Raw genomic sequence first — 25985 nt, 5'->3', positions numbered from 1 at the left:
TTGAGGTTTCAGATGCTCAAGCCAGGCCCCGTGTGCCTCTCTTTTCCTGCTGCCTGCAGATCCAGAGGTAGAACTCTCGGTTCCTTCTCCAGCACCATCACAGTCTGCCTGTGATGCCACCATGTTCCCTGCCATGAATGATAATGGACTTAAACCTCTGAACCTGTAAGCCAGGTCCAATTAAATGTTTTCCTTTATAAGAGTAGCCATGATCGGGCAGTGGTGGCGCACACCTTTAATCCTAGCACTTGGGAGGCAGAGGCAGGCAGATCTCTGTGAATTCGAGGTCCAAGCCAGCCTGGTCTACAGAATGAGATCCAGGACAGCCAGGGCTACACACAGAGAAACTCAATCTTGAAAAACAAAGCAAACAAACAAAAAGTGTTGCTGTGGTCATAGTGTTTTTTCAGTGCAATTGAACCTTAACTAAGACAACTTCTGTTCCCACATGCTCCCTAGACTGTCCTTAATAGAGCCACAGATGACTACCTGTAAAAATGTTAATCCTGGCTCTTGGCAGGCAGAGGCAGAGGATCAAGGAATTCAAGGCCAGATGTCTTTCCTACATAATGAATTCAAGACCAACTATGACATCTGAGATGCTGTCTTAAGAACAAGAAAATTAACAACCAAAAACCCTAAATCTCATGGAGTCAGAGAGATGGCTCAGTCGTTAAAAGAACTTCCTGCTCTTCTAGAAGATCCAAATTCCATTGCCAGCACCCACATTATGTAGCTCACAACTACTTGTAACTCAAACCCTAGGGGTTCCAACACCTCTGACCTATGTGGGTACTTGCATATAAACACACACACATAATTGAAAGTAATAAAAGAAAAAATTATAAAATACAAAAACTGGAAAAAGTATTTAAATTTGTTTGTTTGGTTGGTTTGGTTTTTTGAAGACAGGGTCTCACTATGTAACTCTGGCTGTCCTGGAACTCATTATGAGACCACTGGCTTTGCTTCCCTAGCAGTGTAATATAAGATGTGCATCACCATGCCCAGCTACTTATGTAGGGTTTTTTTTTTTTTTTTAAATATTTATTTATTTATTATGTATACAATATTCTGTCTGTGTGTATGTCTGCAGGCCAGAAGAGGACACCAGACCTCATTACAGATGGTTGTGAGCCACCATGTGGTTGCCAGGAATTGAACTCAGGACCTTTGGAAGAGCAGACAGTGCTCTAAACCACTGAGCCATCTCTCCAGCCCCCTTATGTAGGGTTTTTAAGGCAATCTTAGTAGGGAAATGAGAAGTAGACAGGCAATTAGGGGAAACAAAGGACTTTGAGAAATAGTTGTCCCTCACCCTCCACCCCCTTACTTTAAGATAATAGAGTGCAAACACTGACTGGGAACTAAATTGCCCAGTAATTGCTATGAAGGGACTGTTGTGTGGATGGGGGTGTTACTACAGGTGTTTCTAAGCCCCTGTGAGGTCTATGGGGGAGGGAGGGGTGCCGCCTCTTGGAGGACACTTAAATGGCATTAAGAAGAGGTCAGTAGTAAAGGAACAAATATTACTTCTGTCTGCTTGCTCTCCCACAGCAGAGAGCCCTCCTGTGACCACACTGGGGTGTGGGCACATACACTTCAGTAGACACCAAGTCAACGATTACAAACAACCTGTCCTTGTTCAGTTGTGACCCCCATCTACCTGGAGATACAACAGATTCTTGAGGTCAAATAAGTTGTTACAGACACCAGTACCAAGTCCAGATTTCTGACCTGTGCTTTTTGATTGGTTAGATCAGTGAATCCCATGACCTTTCTGCTTGGATGTAGTAATTTGATAGACAGTTCACAAAACATGAGGAAACATTTGTAATGGTTCATATGAGCTAGCAGGGGAGTGGGGAAGAGCAACCCTCTTAGACTGTGTCTTCAGCAACCTTGAAGGTCATCACATCTATAGGATGGAATAGTTTTATGACAATGACCAGGTGTATAATATGGAAGCCCACCCTCAACACGGTCTCTGTTGCCTAGGGCTGGCCTCATATTCTGAGGTCACAAAGATCCTCCTGCCTCAACCTCTGGAATATTGAGATATATGGGTATGAGCTATCATACTTGGCATTGGTATGCACACTTAAAGAAAACATTTTATTTTACTTATATACTGTATGTTTGTGTGTATGTGTGGTAAGGTGTATACATATCGTGGTGTATACATGTGGAGGGCAGAGGACATCTTTGATGAGTTGATTCTCTTCTGTTGTTATGACTTCAAGTTGTCAGCTTGCATGGTATATGCCTTTCCCCGATAAGCCATCTCAGTAGCTCAAATTTTAAAACATTGCTACCCCCAGAGACAAGCAAAACCCTTCAGCCGTCACTTCAGTGCCCCAGCCACGAATTGGTTTTGTGTCCGAGTTTTCCTATTCTGGACATTGTATATAGGTTAATTATACAATGCAAGTCTAATTACACCCTCCTGTGTCTGGCTTCTTTCAACTAAAAGATTGTGTGTGGTGGTGGGAAGTGAACTCCGGGCCTCATACATAGCAACAGACACTGTTCTGCTGGGCGAGAACTCTAGTCCCAACATATGGTGATTTTTTTTTTTTAAGGATTTATTTAGTTAGTTAGTTATGTGTACAACATTCTACTTGCATATATGCTCACATGACAGAAGAGGGTGCCAGATCTCATTACAGATGGTTGTGAGCCATCATGTGGTTGCTGGTAATTGAACTCAGGACCTCTGGAAGAACAGCCAGTGCTTTCAACCACTGAGCCATCTCTCCAGCCCCCAATACGATGATATTTTAAAGGTTTATTCATTTATAGCATTTTGCAGTGCTTTATTTTTGTGATCAAATCCTATTCCACTGTATAGATATATCCCACAGGGTTATCCTCCTTCTGTTGATGGTGGTTGTCTCCATTTTGAGGATATTGTTTTAGTCACTGTGGTAGTGCTATGAAGAAACACCATGACCATGGCAATTCTTTTTTTTTTTTTTTTTTTTTTTTTGGTTTTTCAAGACAGGGTTTCTCTGTGGCTTTGGAGCCTGTCCTGGAACTAGCTCTGTAGACCAGGCTGGTCTCGAACTCACAGAGATCCACCTGCCTCTGCCTCCCAAGTGCTGGGATTAAAGGCGTGCGCCACCATCGCCCGGCTGGCAATTCTTTTTTGTTTGTTGTCGAGACAGGGTTTCTCTGTGTAATAGTCCTGGCTGTCCTGGAACTTGCTTTGTAGACCAGGCTGGCCTCCTCGAACTCACAGATATCTGCCTGCCTCTGCCTCCCAAGTGCTGGGATTAAAGTTGTGTGCCACCACCACCCAGCAAGACCAAGACAACTCTTTGTTTTTCAAGACAGGATTTTGTTTTTTGTTCAAGGCTGGGTTTCTCTGTAGCTTTGGAGCCTGTACTATAACTAGCTCTTGTAGACCAGGTTGGCCTCGAACTCACAGAGATCCGCCTGCCTCTACCTCCCCAGTGTGAATGTTGGGATTAAAGGCGTGCGCCATCACCATTTTTGAACTAGACAACTCTTAAAAAAGGAAACATTTAATTGGCGCGGCTTGCTTACGGTTACAGAGGTTTAGTCCATTATTATCATGGTAGGAGACATGGTGGCATACATGGCACTGGAGCAGTATGAGAGGTACATCCTGACCTGCAGGCCACAGGAAGAGAGAGAGAGAACTGGGCTTGGCATGGGCTTTGGGAGCCTCAAAACACCCCCAGTGACGTACTTCTTCCAACAAGGTCAAGCCTCCTAGTCCTTCTCAAATAGTGCCATTCCCTGATGACTAAGCATTCACATATATGAGCATATGGAGCCATTCTTATTCAAATCACCACATTATACTCCCTGGTTTACATAAGCTCATAATGCAGAGTGCATTTAGTCCAACTTCAAAAGTTTCCATATTCTTTCAGTCTCAACACTGTTTAAAAGTCCGAAATTGAGGCCACCATTTTTGGCTCACACCTTTAATCCCAGCACTTGGGAGGCAGAGACAGGCAGGTCTCTTGAGTTCAAGGCCAGCTTGATCTATGTAGTGAGTTCCAGGACAGCCACAGCTACATAAAGAAACCCTGTCTCAAAAAACCAACCAAACAAACCCCCCCAAAACAAAATTCATGTCTCTTCTGAGACTCAGTAGGATTCTCTTAGCTGTAAGAGGTAAAATCAAAATAAAAAAGCAGATCACATGCTTCCAACTTGCAATAGCACAGAATGTATATTACCATTCCAAAAGGAAGGAAAGGGAGCATAGTGAGGAAATACTGGGCCAAAGCAGAACATAAAACCAGCAGGGCAAACTCCAAATTCTGTGTCTTTATGTCTGATATCAAACTGCTCTTCGTATCTCAGCTCAGAACCCTGCTGGTTCCGGGCCTGGTCTGTAGCTCTCTTTGTCAGGCATCTGACAAATCTGGCATTTCCATCATCTTGAAGTCTTCAGGGAAATCCAGGCTTCCCTTTCATAGCTTCACACAGAGGTCTCTCTAGGCTTCCATGCAGGGATGCCCCTGACACACATGTGGCTTTCCTTAGCCTTGGAGGGAGATCCCATAACCATTTCTTTGTATCCTTAACTCTAAAGCCAGAACCACATGGCCAAAGCTGCCAAGTTCTGCTGCTTGATTGAGCTGGAACTTGGCCCCCTTGTTCAGTTATATCTGCACTATTTTTTTTTGTTGTTGTTGTATGTGGTTTCCTTGACTCCCTAAACTTTTCCTTAATTCCTTTTCACAGCTAGAAGCCTAACTGAGTCGGGTCTTACCCTGAGGTCACCAGTCTCTTTATTTCATTTTGCTCCATGCTTTTCTTTCAACCTTTTATCTCCTGGAGCACTAGAGATAAAAGCTCCATTACATTTCCTGGTGCTCCTTTCTCCTCAAACTGTACATTTTGTATTTCTTCTTGCCTCACTTGTTCCTTTTTATTGTAATCAGGCGGATGTTTAGGAGAAGGACAAGAAGCAGCCACATTCTTTGCCATACTACTACAAGAATAACCTCTAGTCCACCTACTACTGTTCTTCCCCTCTGAATCCCCTCTGAAATTTCTTGAGCAGGCCTCAACAATTCAAACTGCTTTCAGCACTGTCTTCCATGCTCCTACTAGGGTGGCCCATTAAGTCCCATTTACAGTGTCCAACTGCTTTTCTAGTCTGAATCCCAAAGTCTTTCAGATTCCTCCAGCAAGCAACACAACCAGACCTGTCACAATACCCTGTTGTAATAAGAGCGGTAGGGCTGCATCCCCAGCACCCGGCCGCCCGCATGGCTTTACCAGAAATAATTACACAGAAACTGTATTCTTTTGAACACTGCCTATGGGGCTGCGTCCCAGGCACCCGGCCGCCCGCATGGCTAGCTTTATGCCCCGAAATAATTACACAGAAACTATATTCTTTTGAACACTGCCTAGCCCATTAGTTTTAGCCTCTTATTGGCTAGCTCTTACATATTGATCTAACCCATTTCTAATATTCTGTGTAGCACCACGAGCTGGCTTACCAGGAAAGATATTAACCTGCGTCTGTCTGGAGTGGGAGAATCATGGCGACCCCTGACTCGGCTTCTTTCTCCCAGCATCCTGTTCTGTCTACTCCGCCTACCTAATTTTCTGTCCTCTTAAAGGGCTAAGGCAGTTTCTTTATTTAACCAATGAAATTAACTCCTCCATCATTTCCCCTTTTTCTGTTTAAACAAAAAAGAAAGGCTTTCACTTTAACATAGTAAGATTACATATAACAAAACAGTTGTCAAGCAAGAATTACAGTTACAATATTTATATCTATCTTTTATCATAACTAAGGAAAACTATAACTATCTATTTATTCTTCAACTCCATCAAAGACTCCAGAAGGATAAAATATTACCTAAGTAAACAAGAAATAAGAAAACTCTAGAAATGACAGAGACATCTTGCTGCCTGGACAGTCACCCAAAGTTCTTTTGTACTGTTGGGGACCCATCTTCAGCCTATAGGCCCATAGTATCCAGCAGACATTTCCATGAAGCAGGAAATTCCAAAGATAGTTCAGTCACTTTTTGCTGTGTCCTGCAGAATGTCTTGCAGACTCTTTTATGAGTCAGAAACCCCGAAAAACCATCTCACCTTTAGGCAAGTTCAGCAGTCCTCTTTCTGCGGGTTCTCTGTGTCCAGTTTATGCAACAGTCCAGGCAAGAGCAGTTTCTTGCCCAAATGGCTATCAAACTCCTTAAGGAGCCTCTTCGGTGCCCATCTTCCTCTTGAAGTAGATTGGTGCTGCCAGGAGCAGACGTGTCTCATTATCATGAAAAGCCCTAAGTTATTAAAACATTAAATGCCATATTCTGCAGTCTTTGAAAGATATGAAGAATGCCTATCTAACTGAAATATATCTATGCACATCTAGAAAATCTAACTAACATGACTAAAAGCTTGACAATTATCGATGATTATCCATTAACAACCTATATACATTACATTTTTAAATGAACTATACAATCACAATACCTTAATCAAGATTAGAAATATGCATATACATATAACAAAATTGACCTTTAAATCCACACCAATGCAAATTATTCATATCTATATCAATACCCCAATCTCTGGTACCAACTTCTGGCTTAGTCACTGTTCTATTGCAATGAAGAGACACCATGACCAAAGTAATTAAAAAAAATTATTTGTCTATGAGGTCCCTGTCTGCATGTATGCCTGCGTGCCTAAAGAGGGCATCAGAACTCATTATAGATGGTTGTGAGCCACCATATAGTTGCTGGGAATTGAACTCAGGACCTCTGGAAGAGTAGCCAGTGCTCTTAACTGCTGAATCATATCACCAGCCCCCCAAGGTAACCTTTTTTTTTTTTTAGATCAGGTTTCTCTGTAGCTTTGGAGCCTGTCTTGGAACTAGCTCTTGTATCTTGAAGACCAGGCTGGCCCCAAACTCAGAGATCTGCCTGCCTCTGCCTCCCGAGTGCTGGGATTAAGGGCATGCGCCACAACCACCCGCCTCCCAAGGTAACTCTTAAAAGGGGGAGCATTTAATTGGGGGCTTACTTACAATTTTAGAGGCTTAGTTCATTATCATCAAGGTGGGGAAGATGGCAGCCCCACATACACTGTAAGCAGCGCTGCTCTGAACATTTGTGTAAAGTTGCTGTGCAGCCTAAAGGAGTTGTAGGATCTTACAGTAACTGTTTCAGATGTTGGGAGCAGGGATGGCAGCTGCATGAGTTAATATTCCCACCAGCATGCTGACGTGTTACTTCTTTTTTGTTTTAACCACCTGGCTTGTCTGAGAGGTTCTCTTACTGTTTTAGTTCTCATTTGCCATTCTCCAGTGGCTAGTATGTTGAATAAATGAATGTCTGGTTTTAGATTGATTTTATTTATTTATATGTCTCTGTGAGTCTGTGCATGTGTGTGTGCAGGTGCAAGTGCTTTTGCCTGTGTGGGTCCAGAAGAGGGCCTGAGATCCCTCGGAGCTGGAGTCAGGTGGTGTGAGATACTTGGCTTGTTCTCTGAGTGCTGGACACTAGTCTTCATGATGACACATCAAGTTCTCTTACCTCCTGAGCCGTCTCTGCAGCTCCAAGTTAATGTCTTTGCACATAATTATTAAGTGTGTATGTCTTATTTTCTTTTCTTTTTCTTTCCTTCCTTCCTTCCTTCCTTCCTTCCTTCCTTCCTTCCTTCCTTCCTTCCTTCCTTCCTTCCTTCCTTCCTTTCTTTCTTTCTTTCTTTCTCCCCACCCCCAACAGTATCGATCTGTGTAACAGCCCTGACTGTCCCAGAACTTGCTTTGTATTTCAAGCTGGCCTCAATCACACAGAGATTCACCTGTCTCTGTCTCCCTGGAATTAAAGCAGTGGTTCTCAATCTTCCTAAAGCTACAACCCTTTAATACAGTTCCTCATGTGGTGACCCCAACCATAAAATTATTTTTGTTACTACTTCATAACTGTAATTTTGCTACTGTTGTGAATCATGATATAAATAGCTGTGTTTTCTGATGGTCTTAGGCGACTCCTGTGAAAGGGTCATGCAACTTCCAGAGGGGTCGAGACCCACAGGTTGAGAATTGTTAGATTAAAGGCATGTGCTACCATGCTCAGCTTTATGTATGTTTTCTTAGTATGACTTTTTCTTTTTTTTTTTGGTTTTTCGAGACAGGGTTTCTCTGTGGTTTTGGAGCCTGTCCTGGAACTAGCTCTTGTAGACCAGGCTAGTCTTGAACTCACAGAGATCCGCCTGCCTCTGCCTCCCAAGTGCTGGGATTAAAGGCGTGCGCCACCACCGCCCAGCTTCTTAGTATGACTTTTAAGATCTTCTGCTGGAGGCCGGGCGGTGTTGGCACACGCCTTTAATCCCAGCACTTGGGAGGCAGAGGCAGGCGGATCTCTGTGAGTTCGAGACCAGCCTGGTCTACAAGAGCTAGTTCTAGGACAGGCTCCAAAACCACAGAGAAACCTTGTCTCGAAAAACCAAAAAAAAAAAAAGATCTTCTGCTGGCTGTGCGGTGGTGGCACCCACTTTTAATCCCAGTATAACATGAAGGCCAGGCTTGTTGGGATTTCTGTCCTGCCCGGTTCCCGCGGCCGGTAGGTCCCAAAGAAGATCACACAGAGAATCTGCATTAATGATAAACTGATTGGCCTGTTGGCTCAGGCTTCTTATTAGCTCTTGTAGCTTATATTAACCCATTATTCTTATCTATGTTAGCCACATGGCTCGGTACCTTTTCCAGTGAGGCAGATCACATCCTGCTTCTTTGGTGATCTGGGCAGGAATGGGAGGAATGGGCTTCCTCTGTTCTCATCGCCCCACCTCTATTTCCTGTCTGGTTGACCTGCCTATACTTCTTACCTGGCCAATCAGCATTTATTTAAAAGATGATTGACAGAATACAGACAATTCTCCCGCACCATCCCAGTACTTGGGAGGCAGAGACAGGTGGGTCTCTGTGAGTTCAAGGACAGCCAGGAAGGACAGACAGAGAAACCCTGTCTGGAAAATAAAAAAGAAGAGATCTGTTTATTTTCTAAATTGTGTTGTCTACTGTTGAATATAACAACATTTAAGGAGAAATTAAGACTTCTTTAATATTTTTATGTGTATGGGTATTTTGCTTGCATGTATGCCATATATCTGTTGCCTTTGGAGGTCAGAAGTTGGATCCTCTGAGACTATAAGTTAGAGATGGTTTTGAGCCATCATGTAGGTGCTGGGAATTGAACCCTGTTCCTCAGCAAAAGCAGCCAGTGCTCTTAACCATTGAGTCATTCCTTTGCCCTTGAGTATAATATTTAATATTTGTTAGTTTTGTGTGTGTGTGTTTTGTTTTGTTTTGATATCGGTTCTCACTGTTGTAACCCTTGACCTGCTTGAATTCCCTAAGTAAATCAGACTGGCTTTGAACTTCCAAAGATCCACCTCCCTCTACTTCCCAAGTGCTGGGATTAAAAGCTTAAACAAGCACTTGACAGGCAGAGGCAGGCAGATCTCTGTGAGTTCAAGACTAGCCTGGTCTACAAAGCAAGTTTTAGGACAGCCAGCGCTGTTATACAGACAATAAATGAATGAATGCATTAGTTGGTTCATATTTTTAATTCTAGCACTTGAGAGGCAGAGGCAGGCAGAGCTCTGTGAATTTGAGGCCAGCCTGGTCTACAGAGTGAGTTCCAGGATAGCCAGGGCTACATAGAGAAACCCTGTCTCAAAAAACACAAAAGACAAAACAAACAAACAAACAAAAATTATATACCACTATTTCCAGTTTAGTCGTGGTTGCCTTGGAATTTGCCATTTAGACCAGGCTGTCCTCATACTCACAGATTTAACCTGCTTCTGCCTCCCAAGAGCTGGGATTAAAGGCATGCACTACCATGCTCAGCATATAGTAAATGCTCTTCACTCCTGAGCCAATGCTCCCCATGCCCCTTTTTTGTTTTGTTGATCCTCCTGCAATAGTCTTCTGAGTGCTATTCTTACTGTTCCCTACTCCTGGGTATTGAAATCACAATCTTTGTATGCGCCATGCTCTTAGCCCCTATTGTATTTTTTAATGTATTGTTATATTTGTTTGCAAGACTGATTTTTTTCCTGTCTCATCTGAAGGTCCTGTCCAAAATACACCACAAGTGTCATCAAGCCAAGGATATGATTCCCAGCTTCCAGGATCCTACCTTCGTCCAATGCCAGCAAAGACTTTGAATCCATTCTCTGCACATTCAAACTATGGTGGTTCTCAGGGATCTGGGCAGACTCTTAATAGACCACTTGTGGCTTCCAGTCCAGTACCACCTTCACTTCACGGTGGTCCTGTTCCCCGAGTGCCACTACCTGTTTCTCAGAACCCAGCTGCTACACCAATGCCTTCTGGTAGCTTTCTTCCTGGAGCCAACCCACCACCACCTCTGAATTGGCAATATAACTATCCATCTACAGGACCACAGACTAACCATCTTCCTCATGTAGCTCAACCAACTCTATCTGGGAATACAAATTTAACAGCAAACCATCAGTATGCTTCCCCTGGAGACCCTGCACTTCAAACCAGCTTCGTCAAGCCAGGTATTCACTGAGGAGTGTTTGAAATGTAGAAATATAAAACTTGCACTGAGTACTTGAAACCTTAAACCTTATAGAAAGATGGTTTTAAAAAATTAATCTTTAAATAAATTTCCCTCACATCTTTAAGTTGACTTAATAGATTGCTTACATTCCTGAATTCTTACTGCTCTTGCTTTGTAGGTGTTTTGTTTCTCTTTTCTTTTTAAGGAGACAAGGTCTTGTCATGCTGTCTATGCTGAGCTGCAGCTCTGAACTCAGCTCCCAAACATCTGGTTCTCCAAGCTATCTTCCTCTCAGTCTCTCCTAAGATTTCTAGGGACTTGTTTTTGTGCAGCCCTTCCATAGGTCTGAAAGATGACAGCTGTGGTGGCACAGGCCTTTTTAAACCTTAGCACTTGAGACACACACACAAAGGTTTGGTGGTGTCCTAGAAAATAATGTGTATTTTGTAGCTGTGAGGGGAAATGAATTTTTCAGATATTGCTCTGGCATGAGGACAGTCATGGTGAGAGTGAACTGAAGGGTCTGGGCTCCACCACTTGTTCAGATTTGCTTTTCTCTTTTTCTTTCAGTCTTTTTTTGGGGGGAGGGAGACAGGATGTTCTTTAGTTTGGGCCAGCCTTGTTCTTGAGTTTACTATGCAGCTAAAGATGACTTTAAACTGGTCTCCTGCTGATGGAGAATATTGTTAAATTGCAGATGTGTTAAATTAACAGATGCCAGGACTTTGAATCAGTCTTGAATACTGTCTACTCTACCCCTGTAAGATCACTTTCAGCAGCTAACAAACTACATGCTTGATGGAAAATATCTGTATATAGTTAAGGGAATATGAATAAAAGAAGATAGCTATTGATAATAGCCATTTCATTTGAAAGTTTTTACTGTTTCATTTCTTCAGTGTATGTGTTAAGAATAAACCTGAAGGGGCTGGAGAGATGGCTCAGTGGTTAAGAGCATTGCCTGCTCTTCCAAAGGTCCTGAGTTCAATTCCCAGCAACCACATGGTGGCTCACAACCATCTGTAATGAGGTCTGGTGCCCTCTTCTGGCCTTCAGGCATACACACAGAAAGAATATTGTATACATAATAAGTAAATAAATATTTTAAAAAAAAAAGAATAAACCTGAAGATGTCAGGTTGATGAGATGGCTCAGTGGGTAAAAGTGCTTATGCAAGCTTTATCTGAGTTCGATTGGTAGAATATGCAATGGTGGAAAGAGAACTAACTTCAGAAAGTTGTGCTCTGACCTCCACACAATTGTGGCATGTGTGCCTTGTGCCTTCTCATTATTCATACACATGCACATGATGATAATAAAATATGCCGGTCATGGTAGAACATGGCTGTAATCCCAGCACATGGGAAACAAGACAGGTAGACCAAGGCTTGCCTGGGCTACACAGTGATTAAGAGTGCAAATTGAGGCTGGACATGGTGGTGTACACATTTAATCCCAGCACTCAGGCAGAGGTAGGTAGATCTCTGTGTGTATGAGGCCAACTTGGCCTACAAAGTAAGTTCCAGGACAGCCAGGACTGGGACAGTCATGACTGTCGCACAGAAAAACCCTGTCTCAAGAAACAAAAAAGAAAGAGTGCATATCGCTCTTAGAGGACTTGAGTTGAGTTCCCAGCACCCAAGTGGGACTTCTCCAGAGGCTTTGACATCCTCTTCTGGACTCCACGCACATCACGCTAGTGTGCACAAACCCACAGATAGACACACACATGCATTAACAAAAAAAACAAAAAAAACTTCCATAAACTACACAAAAAATAAAAAGGCCACATGAGCCAGGGCCCCCCAGTGTGACACCAATTTTCTACCAGACTGGTACATACATTGTGTTATTTAATCATCGTTTCAGAGCAGAGTTGGATTTGATGATGTGCATCGATAGGTTCTCTTTTGGGGAGCTAAGATAGGAGAATCATGAATTTTAGGTTAGACTGGCCTCTATAGGAGGTCTTGTCTCAAAAAAAATTGTTTCCATAGCAATCTCTTTGACAGCTAAGAAATGTGAAGCTTGAATAATTTTTTCAGTGAACAATAAAATAGTTTGGGGAAAACATTATGTATCAACTATTTTAGAGTCTGGAAAGATGACTCAGCCATTAAGAGTGCTTGCTGTGTAATGAGGAGGACAGGCGTTTAGATCTCAGTACTCGTGTGTTAAGTCATGCAACCTGGAAATACCTGTAACTCCAGATCTGCAGTGAGAGATGGCTCGATGGGTGAAGGAGCACTCCCGCCAACACTGGTAACATCGTTTCTTCTACCCCAGTGCACTGCTCACAGAGAGAAGGACAGAACTGACTCCCACAGTTGTCCTCTGACTGCCACATGTGTGACACACACGGGAAGTAACTGCCATTAAAAACTAAAAACGGACTGGAGAGATGGCTTAGCAGTTAAGAGCGCTGGCTGCTCTTCTAGAGCACCTGGGTCCCAGTACCCACATGGCAGCTCACAACTGTGTAACTCCAAGCTCTTACTCCCTCACATGGACATACATGCTGGCAAAACACCAATGCACATAAAATAAAAATAAATAAGTAATAATTTTAAAATACATACCCAACCCTCCTTCGACACAGAACATTTTAAAAAAAGAAAAAGAGAAAATAAAACCTCTAATCTAAGTTGTACTGTTTCTAGTCCTCACATTCTGTTTTCTGTTGTTTTTTTTCTGCCTTTTTCACCCTCACATTAATTAGCTTTTAGGCATCTGAAAAGACCGAGTTCAGACTTTTCATGTTATAAATGGGGTGCTGATCACTTAACACTGCCTAGCGTATTCCAGCCCATGATCAGTCCCCCAGCAGTGAAAAAACAGGAATCCCTCTGCTTTTAAAAAGTCTCTTTTATGGCCTGGCATGGTAGCACACATGTTTGATCCCAGCATTTGGGAGGCAGGGACAGGCCTGAGTTCAAGGCCACCTTGGTTGTCTACAGAATGACAGTGAATTCCAAGACGGCCAGGGCTATGTGAAGAAACTCTGTCTTGAAATACTTTTATGAAATATAGAATATTCTGGATTCAAGAATGATCTAAAAGATATGAAAAACACCTGTAAACTAGCTTGTGTTTTGTTAAACATTAAGCCGTGGCAACTTTGTGGTTAGACATCTTTTAGTGTTGTAGAATCTTATTAATGCTGAGTTGGGAGTGCACCTTGCCCTTTGTTCTTTTGAATTGTATGTATTGTCATAGATGAGTGGGTGCCTTCTTGATAAAGGAGTTGCCTGGCAGCAATCTTTATCTTTACCTTTCCAGTGAACACTGATTGATTCTTGCTAAGGTCAATAAGGTTTATTAATAACAAAGGTTTTTCCATTTAGTCCTGGAGAATTTAACAGTATAAGATGGCTTTCTCAAATTTTTGATATTTGGCTACCTTTGTTCCTTGGTTTATAAAATGTTTACTATAATTAAAATTTATTAGCAATGTCACTAACAAATATAAAAACAATAGGGTTATTTTGAGACAAGGTTTCTCTGTGTAACAGCTCTGGCTGTCCTGGAACTACTTCATAAACCAGGCTGGCCTCAAACTGGCCTCACAGAGATCAGCCTTCTTCTGATTCCCAAGGACTGGGATTTGTTTTTTTTTTTTAAGTCTTGGAAGCAGGTATAGGGATACATGCTTATAACCCCAGCACATGAAGAACTGAAGAGATGACTTGGTAGTTAAGAGCATTGGCTGCCCTTGCAGAGGACCCAGGTTTGGCCCCCAGTACCCACATGTGAAACCCTGTCTTACAACCATCATTCCAGAAGATTTTTTTTTTTTTTTTTTTTTTTTTTGGTTTTTCGAGACAGGGTTTCTCTGTGGTTTTGGAGCCTGTCCTGGAACTAGCTCTTGTAGACCAGGCTGGTCTCGAACTCACAGAGATCCGCCTGCCTCTGCCTCCCGAGTGCTGGGATTAAAGGCGTGCGCCACCACCGCCCGGCTCATTCCAGAAGATTTGATACCCTTTTCTTTCTGGTCTCTGTGGTACTACATGTATGTATGTTCATAGACATACAGATAAAACACCCATACACATAAAATAAAAATAAATCTTAAAAAATACAGCACTCAGGAGGCTGAAGTAGGAGCATCATTAGTTCAAGACTGTATAGTGAGGCTTGATCTCAAAAACTGGAGAAGGGCTGAGAATAGGGCTCAGTCGGTAGAATGTTTGCCCAACTGAAGCTCTGGGTCCCCAGTTCTCCAGAACCGCATAAACCAAGGATGGCAGCCTGTGCTCAAGAGGTAGAGGCAGGAGGATCAGAGTTCAAGGTCATCTTCAGCCACATAATGATTTATAGGCTCCCCTGTGCAATATGAGGCACTGTCTCAAATAGGTAAGTAAGTAGGTAGGTAGATAAGTAGACAGACAGACAGACAGACAGACAGACAGACCGAAGGACTGGAGAGGTGACTCTGTGGCTAAGAGTGCCATGTAATGCTCTTACAAAGGACTTGAGTCTAAGTCCTAGCACCACACAGCACTGAAAACTACCTAGAACTCTAGCTTCTGGGTATCTAATATCCTCTTTTGGCCTCCACCAGTACTGCTTGCATATGGGGAATCTACATACACGCAAGCACACACACATTCATGTAAATTAAATAATCTTTTAAATTTTAGATTTTTATGCAAAAGTGTTTTGCCTGCATCTCTGTTTGTTTTGTTTTGAGACACAGTACCTCTGTGTTAATAACCTTGACTGTCCTGGAACTCATCTATAGTCCAGGCTGGCCTCAGACTCACAGAGATCCACCTGCCTCTGCCTCCCGAATACTAGGATTAAAGGCGTGACCACTATACCCCGCTGCCTGTATCTATGTAAGTACACTACATGCTTGCCTCATGCCATGCCAGAGGGCATCGGCTTCCCTGGCACAGGAGTTATAGATAGTTGTAAACCCAATGTAGGTTCTGGGAATCAAACCCGAATCATCTGCAAGAATTCTTTATTTGGTTAGTGTGTGTGTATGGACAACTTGTAGTAATGGCCCTGCATGTCCTGGAACTTTCTTTGTAGACCAGGCTGGCCTCAAACTCACAGAGATTCACCTGCTTTATTTCTCAAATTCTGGGATTAAAGGTGTGTGTGACCGCTGCCTGGCATAATCTCTTCTTTTTTTTTGGTTTCAGCTTTTTTGGTTTTTTGTTTTGTTTTTGTTTTTTTAAGATAGAGTTTCTCTATGTATGCCTTGCTGTCATGGAACTCACTCTGTAAAACCAGGCTGGCCTCAAACTCAAAGGGATCAGCCTGCCTCTGCCTCCCTGCTGAGATTAAAGGCGTGTGCCACTATCCCTGGCCATAATCTAATTTTTAAGCAGACTGAATGAGGATTTATTAGAGGAAGATGAGACAGAACTCTCCATAATGACATTAGAGAGCCACCAAAGGAGAATGTCCTATAATTTCACTTATGACAGTTATACCATAATAAAAACAAGCAAAATGAAATAAAAAATGGAGAATTAGTGTAATACTCTATTTTTATCAAGTAGACAGAATGAATAAAATGTGCCAGACATGGTCACACACCCTGGTAATCCCAGTATATGAGAAGCTAAGGCATGAGGATTACATTATGTTTGAGGTCACCTGTACTATCTAGTGAAAAAAAAAAATTGCACTGGACATGGAGGCAGAGGCAGGTGGATCTCTGTGAGTTCGAGGCCAGCCTGGTCTACAGACTGAGTTCCAGTACAGCCAAGGCTACGCAGAGAAACCCTGTCTCGAACCCCCCTCAATTTTTTTTAATAAATTTTATTCATTTTAATTTATTTTTAGGATAAATCATATGGCTTCTTAAAGTTTTATGATCAGTTTGTTTAAAAAAAATTATCAAAATATTCTATTTACCCTAGAAGTAATTTGGTACTAGTATGTATGTACTCTCTGTGGGGACAAGGTCTTACTTCCAGTCCACCTTGGACTGGCTTCCAGCTTGCTGATCCTATTGTATCAGCTTCCTGAGTGTTGAGGTCATGGGTTGCTGGTTTATTTATATTACATAAGAACCGACAGATAGCTAGGCAGTGGTGGCACACATCTTTAATTCCAGCACTTGGAAGGCAGAGGCAGGTCTGGGAGTTCAAGGCCAGCCTGGTCTACAGAGTGAGTACCAGGACAGCCGGGACTGTTTCACAGAGAATCCCTGTCTCGAAAAAACAAAATGAAACAAAACTGGCAGGAAGAAGCATGGTAAGAAAGCGTTAGAAAAGGTAGACTACACAAAGAGTTGCGCACTCAGGAAGTTAGTGTATTCTGTTAATTTATTGGTGGCTGTTTTTATTAAAAATTTCGATATAGAAGTCTCCTTGATTTTAGTACAGATTGTTTGAGACCTTTGTCTTAAGTACGTGCGTGACGTGAAAACCCATGTTTCCATAGGTTCTGCACTTCCCTTACAGAATCCACCTCTGCCCACCACTTTTCAGCCAGGAGCTCCTCCTGGGCCCCCTCCCACTGGAGGTCCACCCTCCCAGAAAGCACCTCCTCGGGCTGCACTCCCACCTTCATTGAATTCAACTGTCAACCAAGAGGGTAAGTCAATAGAAGGAATTTCAGCTCATCAGTGACAGAAAGGAGAGCGCAGACTACCTCCAGGCCTTTACAGCCTGTTTCTAGACTCCATTAGAATTAGAATATTGTAAGATCCCTTTTCAATCTCCAGGGAAAAGAAGATTCCAGGACTGATGCTCCTTTTCCATAAAGCTGCATCTAGGTTATTGGAAACATTTGTTCATTTGGTGGCACACACCTGTAATCCCAGCACTTAGGAGGCTAATTTGGAGGCTTGCCTGTGCTAAACAGTCATTCAACCACTAAGATATATTCCTGGCCTTTCTCCTGCCAGTATTTAAATTTTTATTTTCACATTTGAGCTTTTTAAAAATTACTACTTAAGGTACATATGTAGAGGGTGGAGTGTGATGGTCTGATGTACAATATGTGATGATCTAGTCAGAATAATTATGACATCTGCCATCTCCAGTGCCTGTCATTCCTTACTTGGTGAGCACTTACAATCATCTCTTCTAAGCCAGACTTGGTAGTCATGCCTGTCAGCATTTGGTTGCTGAAACAAGAAGATTTTGAATTTGAAGCCAACTTGGGCTGTATAGCAAGACCTTGTTTCAGAATAAACAAAAGCCCTCTAGATATTTTGAAAAATGGTGAATTGTTTTTAATTTAGTCACCCTTGTGTTCTGTAGAACTCTGAAAATTGACTGGGCAATGGTGGCACACACCTTTAGTCCCAGAACTTAAGAAGTAGAGATAGGCAGATCTCTGTGAATTTGAGGCCAGCCTGGTCTACAGAATGAGTTCCAGGACTGCCAGGGCTGCACAGAGAAACCCTGTCTTGAAGCAGACAAACAACAACAGAAGAACTCTAGAGGGGCTAGAGAGATGGCTCAGTGGTTAAGATCACTGGCAGCTCTTCCAGAGGATCTGGTTCGGTTCCCTGCACCCACATGGCAGTTCACAACCGTCTCTAACTCCAGTTCCAGGAGATCTGACACCTTCATACCAATTCACATAAAATAAAGTTAAATAAATTTTAAAAAGAAAAGAACTCTAGAAATTGTCCTGAGACTAATTTTGTACCCTTAACCAACTTCTCTTTTACCTTCTTTCTCCATCATCTGGTTATAATTCTCCTCATTCCCTGAGATCAACTCTTTTAGTCTCTCTGTATGAATGAGAATGTATAGTAGTTGTCTTTCTGTGCCTGACTAATTCATTTAATATAGTATTTTCCCTTCCTTTTTAGGACTAATATTTCACTGTGTAGATATACCTCAGTTTCTTTATGAACTCACCATGTGAATCAGTCTAGCCTCAAACTCAGAGATCCGCCTGCTTCTGCCTTCCCAGTGCTAAGATTAAAGGTGTGTGCCACTGTGCCTGGCAATGTTTGACATATTTGATAGGTTATGATTTAAATTTTTTCAACAGTTTTCTAAATTTTTAGGAATTAGTTCATTTCTTGAAGAAACTATGGCAGTCATTCTTATTTAAATCTTGTTGATGAATTTCCTTTTTAGGTATTACATCAAATGCCAATAGTGGATCTATGGTGGCTCATAGTACTTACGATGAAATTGAAGGAGGTGGCTTCTTGGGTGAGATGCTTATGAACATTTTTCTTTCTTCATTGATTATAGAAGTAATATGTGTTCTTGTAGGGAGCTAAGAGGGGAAAAGGTTGTTATGTACATGTACCCACTGTTGATGTTTTTATATGTTACGTACACATACCCACTGTTGATATTTTTACATATGTCGTGTACATGCACTCACTGTTGATGTTTTTACGTATGTTATATACATGTACCCACCATTGATATTTTTACATATACATGTACATGTACACACTTTTGTTTTGTTTTTAACTTCCAAGCATCCAAGTTTCTTCATCCTTTTAGAATTGGAGCTTTGGGCTTTCTGTGCTACATTTTAATCAATTATACATGTTTAAATTCATGTACCTAACCTGCTAAATTACATTTAGGTTGTAGTCATTATAGTTTTTTTAAGTCTGAATATGAACTTTATTGTATGATAATGGATATAAGTTAACTATGTTAGACTTTTTCTGTGTGTTTATGACTGTAGTCTATATTAACTAGATTTTGACCTTGCTATTATGTGTTACTAATGATTGTTTCTTTTTAAGTTGATCAATGAAACTATAGTTCAAAAGAATTGATGTTATAATTTTCATAGTTTAATGGATCATTTCAGTGTTTTAAGTATTCTGGAATATAAAATAGAACTTAAAAGTTACCTTGTTTCTAGCAACACCACAGCTTGTTAATCAGAACCCCAAAACAAACCGAAGTGTGGGATATGCATACCCCTCCCTACCACCTGGCTACCAGAACGCGGCGCCACCTAGTGCAGCTGGAATGCCACCCTCCTCCTTGAATTACCCAAGTGGCCCCCAGGCCTTTACTCAGGTAAACTTTTTTTATTTTTTTATTTTATTTTATTTTTATTTTTTAATTTTTTTTTTGCTTTTTCGAGACAGGGTTTCTTTGTGGTTTTGGAGCCTGTCCTGGAACTAGCTCTTGTAGACCAGACTGTTCTTGAACTCATAGAGATCTGCCTGCCTCTGCCTCCCGAGTACTGGGATTAAAGGCGTGCACCACCACCGCCCGGCTGCAGGTAAACTTTTTTTAAAAAATATTTTTTTTTAACCTTTTAAAAGGTACATTAAACATTTTATAGCCATTTAGAATAAAAGTGAATATTACATAAGGCTTTTCTTTTAAGATTTATTTTTGTTATGTATACAGTGTTGTGCCTACACACCAGAAGAGGGCACCAGATCTCATTATAAGCAAGCCATAATGTGGGTGCTGGAGGATTGAATTTAGGACCTCTGGAAGAGCAGCCAGTGCTGCCAACCTCTGAGCCGTCTCTCCAGCCCCCTTTCTTTTTTTATTTTTTATTTTTATTTTTATTTTCGAGACAGGGTTTCTCGTAGCTTTTTGGTTCCTGTCCTGGAACTAGCTCTTCTAGACCAGGCTGGCCTTGAACTCACAGAGATCCGCCTGCCTCTGCCTCCCGAGTGCTGGAATTAAAGGCGTGCGCCACCACTGCCTGGCTCCAGCCCCCTTTCGTACGGCTTTTTTATGTGCTTACTTCTTAAGAACCTCAACACAGTCAGGAGTTTAGATGATGTTCTTCTAACCAAGCCCTATACACTACAAAGGTTACTCACTTTGAAATGTCTGTAGACTCCCTTAGGTGCTAATCATCTAACTGCAAGCATGAGTGGATTAAGTCTACATCCAGACGGTCTAAGAGTTGTCAATCTTCTTCAAGAAAGGAACATGCTTCCCTCAACACCTTTGCAGCCTCCAGTTCCGAATTTGCATGAAGACATCCAGAAACTCAACTGTAGCCCAGAGTAAGGCTTCAAATAGTGTTTCTTAAGCTTTCTGGTGTTCTTTTCGGGTGTTTTGAGTAAGCTGTGCCCGGAGACTATATCCCAAGACAGGACTGTCATTGTTTACCTGAAATTTGCATTCTCTGAATAAAATGGAATTGGCAATCTCTTACAGAGCGCAGCCATGCTGCTTCCTAAGTCTGCTCATTTTCTGAATTACCCTGGAAAGTGTGACTCCGCCTCTTCTGTCACCCCTGTTCTTAGCTTGCTTTCCCTAGCACTTTAGGCTTCCTTACTGTTCTCTGAAGTCTCTCCCAGCCATGTGATTCCTTGTCCACCCTGAGTTTGACCTCTAAGCCAGCTTAAACAGCAGCTTATAAGAGTTGTTTGTAGCTTGCCTAGCCTCTTTTTCCTTTTATTTATTTGTTTGTTTGTTTATTTTTGGTTTTTCAGGACAGGGTTTCTCTGTGGTTTTGGAGCCTGTCCTGGAACTAGCTCTTGTAGACCAGGCTGGTCTCGAACTCACAGAGATCCGCCTGCCTCTGCCTCCCAAGTGCTGGGATTAAAGCCATGCGCCACCACCGCCCGGCCCTCTTTTTCCTTTTTAAACTCTTGTAAAATTGTACTGGAACTTTAAAAAAAAAAAAAAAAGTGAAGGCCCGGGGAATGGATTTATCTCCCTTGAATTGATTGTTCCTTTTATTAGCTCTAATGAAATTATTATATTCATGATCTTTACTGTAGCTACATTCCAAAGTACAAGGATTATTTGTTTATTTTGTTTTTGTTATTATTTTTTATTTTTGGTTTTTTTGAGACAGGGTTTCTCTGTATAAGTTTGAGCCTGTCTTGGAACTCACTCTGTAGACCAGGCTGGCCTCGAACTCATAGAAATCCAACCTGCCTCTGCCTCCCAAGTGCTGGGATTAAAGGCATGTGCCATCACTACCTGGCTTATTTTAGTTTCTTGAGAAATGTTCTCACTGTGGCCCAGACTGACTCAAGCATGTAATCCTGTGCCTCAGCTTCCTGGATGCTGGATTCACGGTTGGTTATGGCACACATGGCAATTTAAATATTTTAGTGATATAAAATTTAAGGTCTATGATTCATTTGTAATCAGATTTTTGTCTTAAAGTAATGATAGCAGCAATTGACATGTGCATTTTCTTCCCTAACAGGTTATTTCGATGCACACTGACCGGCGTCCCTCAGACTCAGGCCTTACTGAATAAAGCCAAGCTTCCTTTGGGGCTGCTGCTCCACCCTTTCAAAGACCTAGTGGTATGCTTCTTTCGAGAATGTAAATGTCTTGTGGAAATTATCTAAGGGGTGAAGTATTTCTGCAACAGTGTAAGAATGAATTTAAAGTCTGTAATGTGACAGGGTTATTTTCTTTTTTAATTTCTAATTCAACCAACAATTATATTTTATTTTATTTTTTTGGTTTTTCGAGACAAGGTTTTTCTGTAGCTTTGGAGCCTTTCCTGAACTAGCTCTTGTAGACCAGGCTAACCTCGAACTCACAGAGATTCACCTGTCTCTGCCTCCCGAGTGCTGGGATTAAAGGCATGCGCCACCACCCGGCTTAATTTTATTACAATTTAAGAACAAGGTAAGAGAAGTATTATTGAAAAACCCAAGGGGTGCTATATAGATTGGCATAACAACAACAACAAATGGACTCAGGCTTGGTGGTGCGTACTTGTAATTCCAACATTCAGGGGACTAAAGAGGATTTTGAGTTTAATGCAAGACTGGGCTATATATTGAAACACTTTCTTAAAATAATTTATTCTTATTTTGTGTGTATTGATGTTTTGTCTGTGTGAAGGTGTCAGATCTTAGACTTACAGACAGCTGTTAGCTGCCATGTGGGTGCTGGGAATTGAACCTAGTTCTCTGGAAGATTAGTCAGTGCTTAGTGGCTGAGCCATCTCTCCAGCCCCCAAGACTTCTTTAAAAACAAGGGGAAAACCTGAACTATTCTATTTAACTAAGTTGTAAATGACCTTTAAAATAATTTACCCTGGTGTTCTCACTCTGCTGCTCTTGGAGGAAGCCAGTTTACTCTTTTTTTTTTTTTTTTTTTGGTTTTTCGAGACAGGGTTTCTCTGTGGCTTTGGAGCCTGTCCTGGAACTAGCTCTGTAGACCAGGCTGGTCTCGAACTCACAGAGATCCACCTGCCTCTGCCTCCCGAGTGCTGGGATTAAAGGCGTGCGCCACCATCGCCCGGCTAAGTTTCAGTTTACTCTTAAGAAGTTGCTGCCCACACACAAATAAAATAAAATAGAAGTTGTTCCAAAATCTAAGAGACTTTAGATCACGTTTGTCCTAGTTCTCCAGGACCAAACATGTTCACATCCGTGGCTGGCAGGCTCTCACTGCTGCGTTCTTGACTGATCTTGGTGTCCCGGGGATATAATGAAGGGCCTCAGCGAATGCTAGACAGGTGCTGCCACCTGAGCTAGACTCTACAACCCCTTTATTGGTTTTTGTTTCTTTATTAAAAAAAAAAAAAAAAACTGGCTGGGGGGTGGTGGTGGCGCACGCCTTTAATCCCAACACTCGGGAGTCAGAGGCAGGCGGATCTCTGGGAGTTCGAGGCCAGTCTGCTCTACAAGAGCTAGTTCCGGGACAGGCACCAAAGCTACAGAGAAACCCTGTCTCGAAAAACCAACAACAACAAAAACAACAAAACTGTTTTGCTAAATAATAGCTCCAGCTGGCCTTGTGTTTGTTCTGTAGCTCAGACTGGCCTTGCACTGATAAGAATTCTCCTGTCTCAGTCTTTGGAATGCCAGGATTACAGGTATTGGCCACAGGATTCAGCTTCCACTACTAAGTTGAAATCTTTTTGTTTTGTTTTGTTTTGTTTTATATGAAGACTTAGAAAAAAATTTTTGTTGTTGTTGTTATTATTGTGTGTGTTTGATGTAGACATGTGAGTGTGAATGCTTGCAGGTGGAGATCAGAAAACTTTCTGAGAGTTAGTTCTCGCCTTCCAGCCTTACTGAGATAGTCTGTCTTGTTTCTGCTGTGCTGTGAACTCTGGGCTAGCCGGCCTAAGAATTTCTGGGTAATTCTCCTGTCTCCACCTCACCCCATCATAGAATTGTTGAGGTTACAGATGCTTGTTACATCATCCAGTTTTTCACATGGGCGCTGGGGATCAAACTTGGTTGTCAGGCTTGCACTGCAAAGTGTTTTTACTCAGTGAACAAGCTCCGTGACCTGTAACTCTTCAATGTAGATGATAAACTTTAAATGCCATTTGATATTGTAATAGTTATAGGAGAATTAAGAAGGCATCTTAATAGAAAATCATTGTAACAGTTTCATTCCTCATTGTTTTAGAATGTACTTTCTCCTCTGAGAGCAGACAGAAGGAGTACTTGAGTCCAGGAGTTTGAAATTAGTCTGGGCAACATGATGAGACCTGTCTAACCAAAAGGGACTGTTGTTTCTATTTCCTTTGTCATTTGTCCCTGAAAACACATTGTACAGTGTACTGCCTTGGTCTGCAGTGTGAATGTTTAATGAAAAGATGAGTACTTTTCTAATTGATACATTTTATTGTGGATGCCACCTCCATATGGTGTTTTGGGATTAAGCTCTTGCTCTGTAGCCCAGGCTGGCCTCACACTTGCTGGCATGCCCTTCCTATAGCTGTAGACTTTCTTTTCTCTGTCCCTCCTGGTCGCACTGGACCATTTTCTCTCCCAGTCGCTGGTCCCCACAGCTGTTTATAAAATAATCATTCAGAGAATTAATATTAATTATAATTGCTTAGCCAATGCCTCATGCTAGCTCTTACATATAAATTAACGCATTTCTAATAACCTGTGCATTACCTGTGCTTTCCCGGTAATGCTCTGGCATCTTACTCCTCTGCCAGCTGCTGGCACCTCCCTGACTCCACCTTCTTTCTCCCTGTATCTCTGTTTGGATTTCCCGCCTAGCTATATTCTGCCCTGCCACAGGCCAAAATAGTTTATTAACCAATGGTAATAAAACATATTCACAGCATACAGAGGGGCATCCCGCATCATCTTCCTCTTCCACTACACTCGGTGTGAGCCTGTGCCCACACTTTTTGTCCTAGGTTTCACTCCACAGTTAAATGTCTTGCTAGTTATTTAGAAGGGATAGATTAACATCTTCTTGTTCAATTTAATGATCATTGCCTCTAACAACTTTGCTCTGCTTTTTTTTTTTCTCAGCAATTGCCTGTGGTCACCTCCAGTACAATTGTGAGATGCCGTTCATGCAGGACTTACATCAACCCTTTTGTCAGCTTTCTTGATCAAAGAAGGTGGAAATGTAACTTATGTTATCGAGTCAATGATGGTAGGCATTTCTGAAATATTGTCTTAAAAAAGCATATTTATGTCAGGCGGTGGTGGCCTTTAATCACAGCTCTCAGGAGGCAGAAACAGGTGGATCTCTCTGTGAGTTCAAGGCCAGCCTGGTCTACAGAGTTCCAGGGCAGCCTTGGTTACACAGAGAAACCCTGTCTCAAAAAAAAAAAGAAAAGAAAAGAAAATATTTGTTTTAATTATGTGTATGTGTGTAGGTGTGTGTCCCTGACGAATGCAGATGCCCTTGAAGGCCAGAGGCATCTGATCCTTCTGCAGCTGGAGTGACAGGTGTTTGTGAGCTGCCTGATGTGGGTGTTGGGAACTGAATTGGGATCTTCTGCAAGAGCAGTGGACACTCTTTTTATTTACTTAGTTAATTAATTTTTAAAATGAATTATTTATTTTATGTGAATTGGTATGAAGGTGTCAGGTGTCAGGGAGCTGGAGTTACAGACAGTTGTGAGCTTATTTTAAATTATTTTAAAATTAATTTATGTAATTTTCCCCCTAGAGTAAAAGAAAATAGGTCCTTAGAGTGCTGCTGCCTCATTTCCTCTGCTTTTGACTGGAGTGGGCAGTACTAGGTGAGCTGATGCAGTTCGATCAGTAACTGAAGAGGTGTGCTCTCTCGGTGACTGCTTTATAATTTATATGTGAAGGACATCACATAACCAGCAGCACTGGGAGGAGGTCATCACTGGACTTTACAGGGGAGTTCAAAGCCATCCTGGGCAGACTACATGAGACCTTGACTCAAAGAGAAAGAAGGGAAAAAATATCTTTTTGAAAGAAATTTAATTAAGTGTTGAGACTATAGCTGAGTGTGGTGTTATATACCTACCATCTGAGCCCTTGAGGAGGCTGAGATTGGCCTGGGTTACAAAACAAAACCAAGCATATTCTCTACTTTATAAAAATTTAGGAAAAAAACCCCATAGTGTTTAGTTAATCTAATCTTTTTGTTGTGGTTTTGGTTTTTTTGAGACAGGATTCCTCTGTGTACCCTGGCTTTTCTGGAACTTGCTCTGTAGACTAGACTGGTCTTGAACTGACAGAAATTCCCCTGTCTCTGCCTTCCAAGTGCTGGGATTGAAGGTGTGCACCACCACCACTGAGTTTCACCTTTCAAATCTTGAGTGTATGTGCAGGAATACACAAATGAAGTG

General features: G+C 41.9%; 1 protein-coding gene across 1 annotated transcript in view; it reads left to right on the top strand.

Moving 5' to 3' along the window:
* The window catches only part of Sec24a (SEC24 homolog A, COPII coat complex component), a 67212-nt gene that overhangs the window by 6460 nt on the left and 34767 nt on the right, over nt 1-25985 (top strand). The window contains exons 2-8 of the mRNA XM_057774418.1: nt 10090-10545; nt 16950-17102; nt 18608-18685; nt 19362-19522; nt 20306-20478; nt 21639-21741; nt 24682-24808. Of these exons, the coding sequence (XP_057630401.1) occupies nt 10090-10545; nt 16950-17102; nt 18608-18685; nt 19362-19522; nt 20306-20478; nt 21639-21741; nt 24682-24808 (1251 nt within the window). The remainder of the gene's footprint in view (nt 1-10089; nt 10546-16949; nt 17103-18607; nt 18686-19361; nt 19523-20305; nt 20479-21638; nt 21742-24681; nt 24809-25985) is intronic.

The sequence above is a fragment of the Chionomys nivalis genome, chromosome 7, assembly GCF_950005125.1.
Source record: "Chionomys nivalis chromosome 7, mChiNiv1.1, whole genome shotgun sequence".
In the NCBI taxonomy this organism is placed as follows: Eukaryota; Metazoa; Chordata; class Mammalia; order Rodentia; family Cricetidae; genus Chionomys; species Chionomys nivalis.
This window is presented reverse-complemented; position numbering and strand designations above follow the sequence as displayed.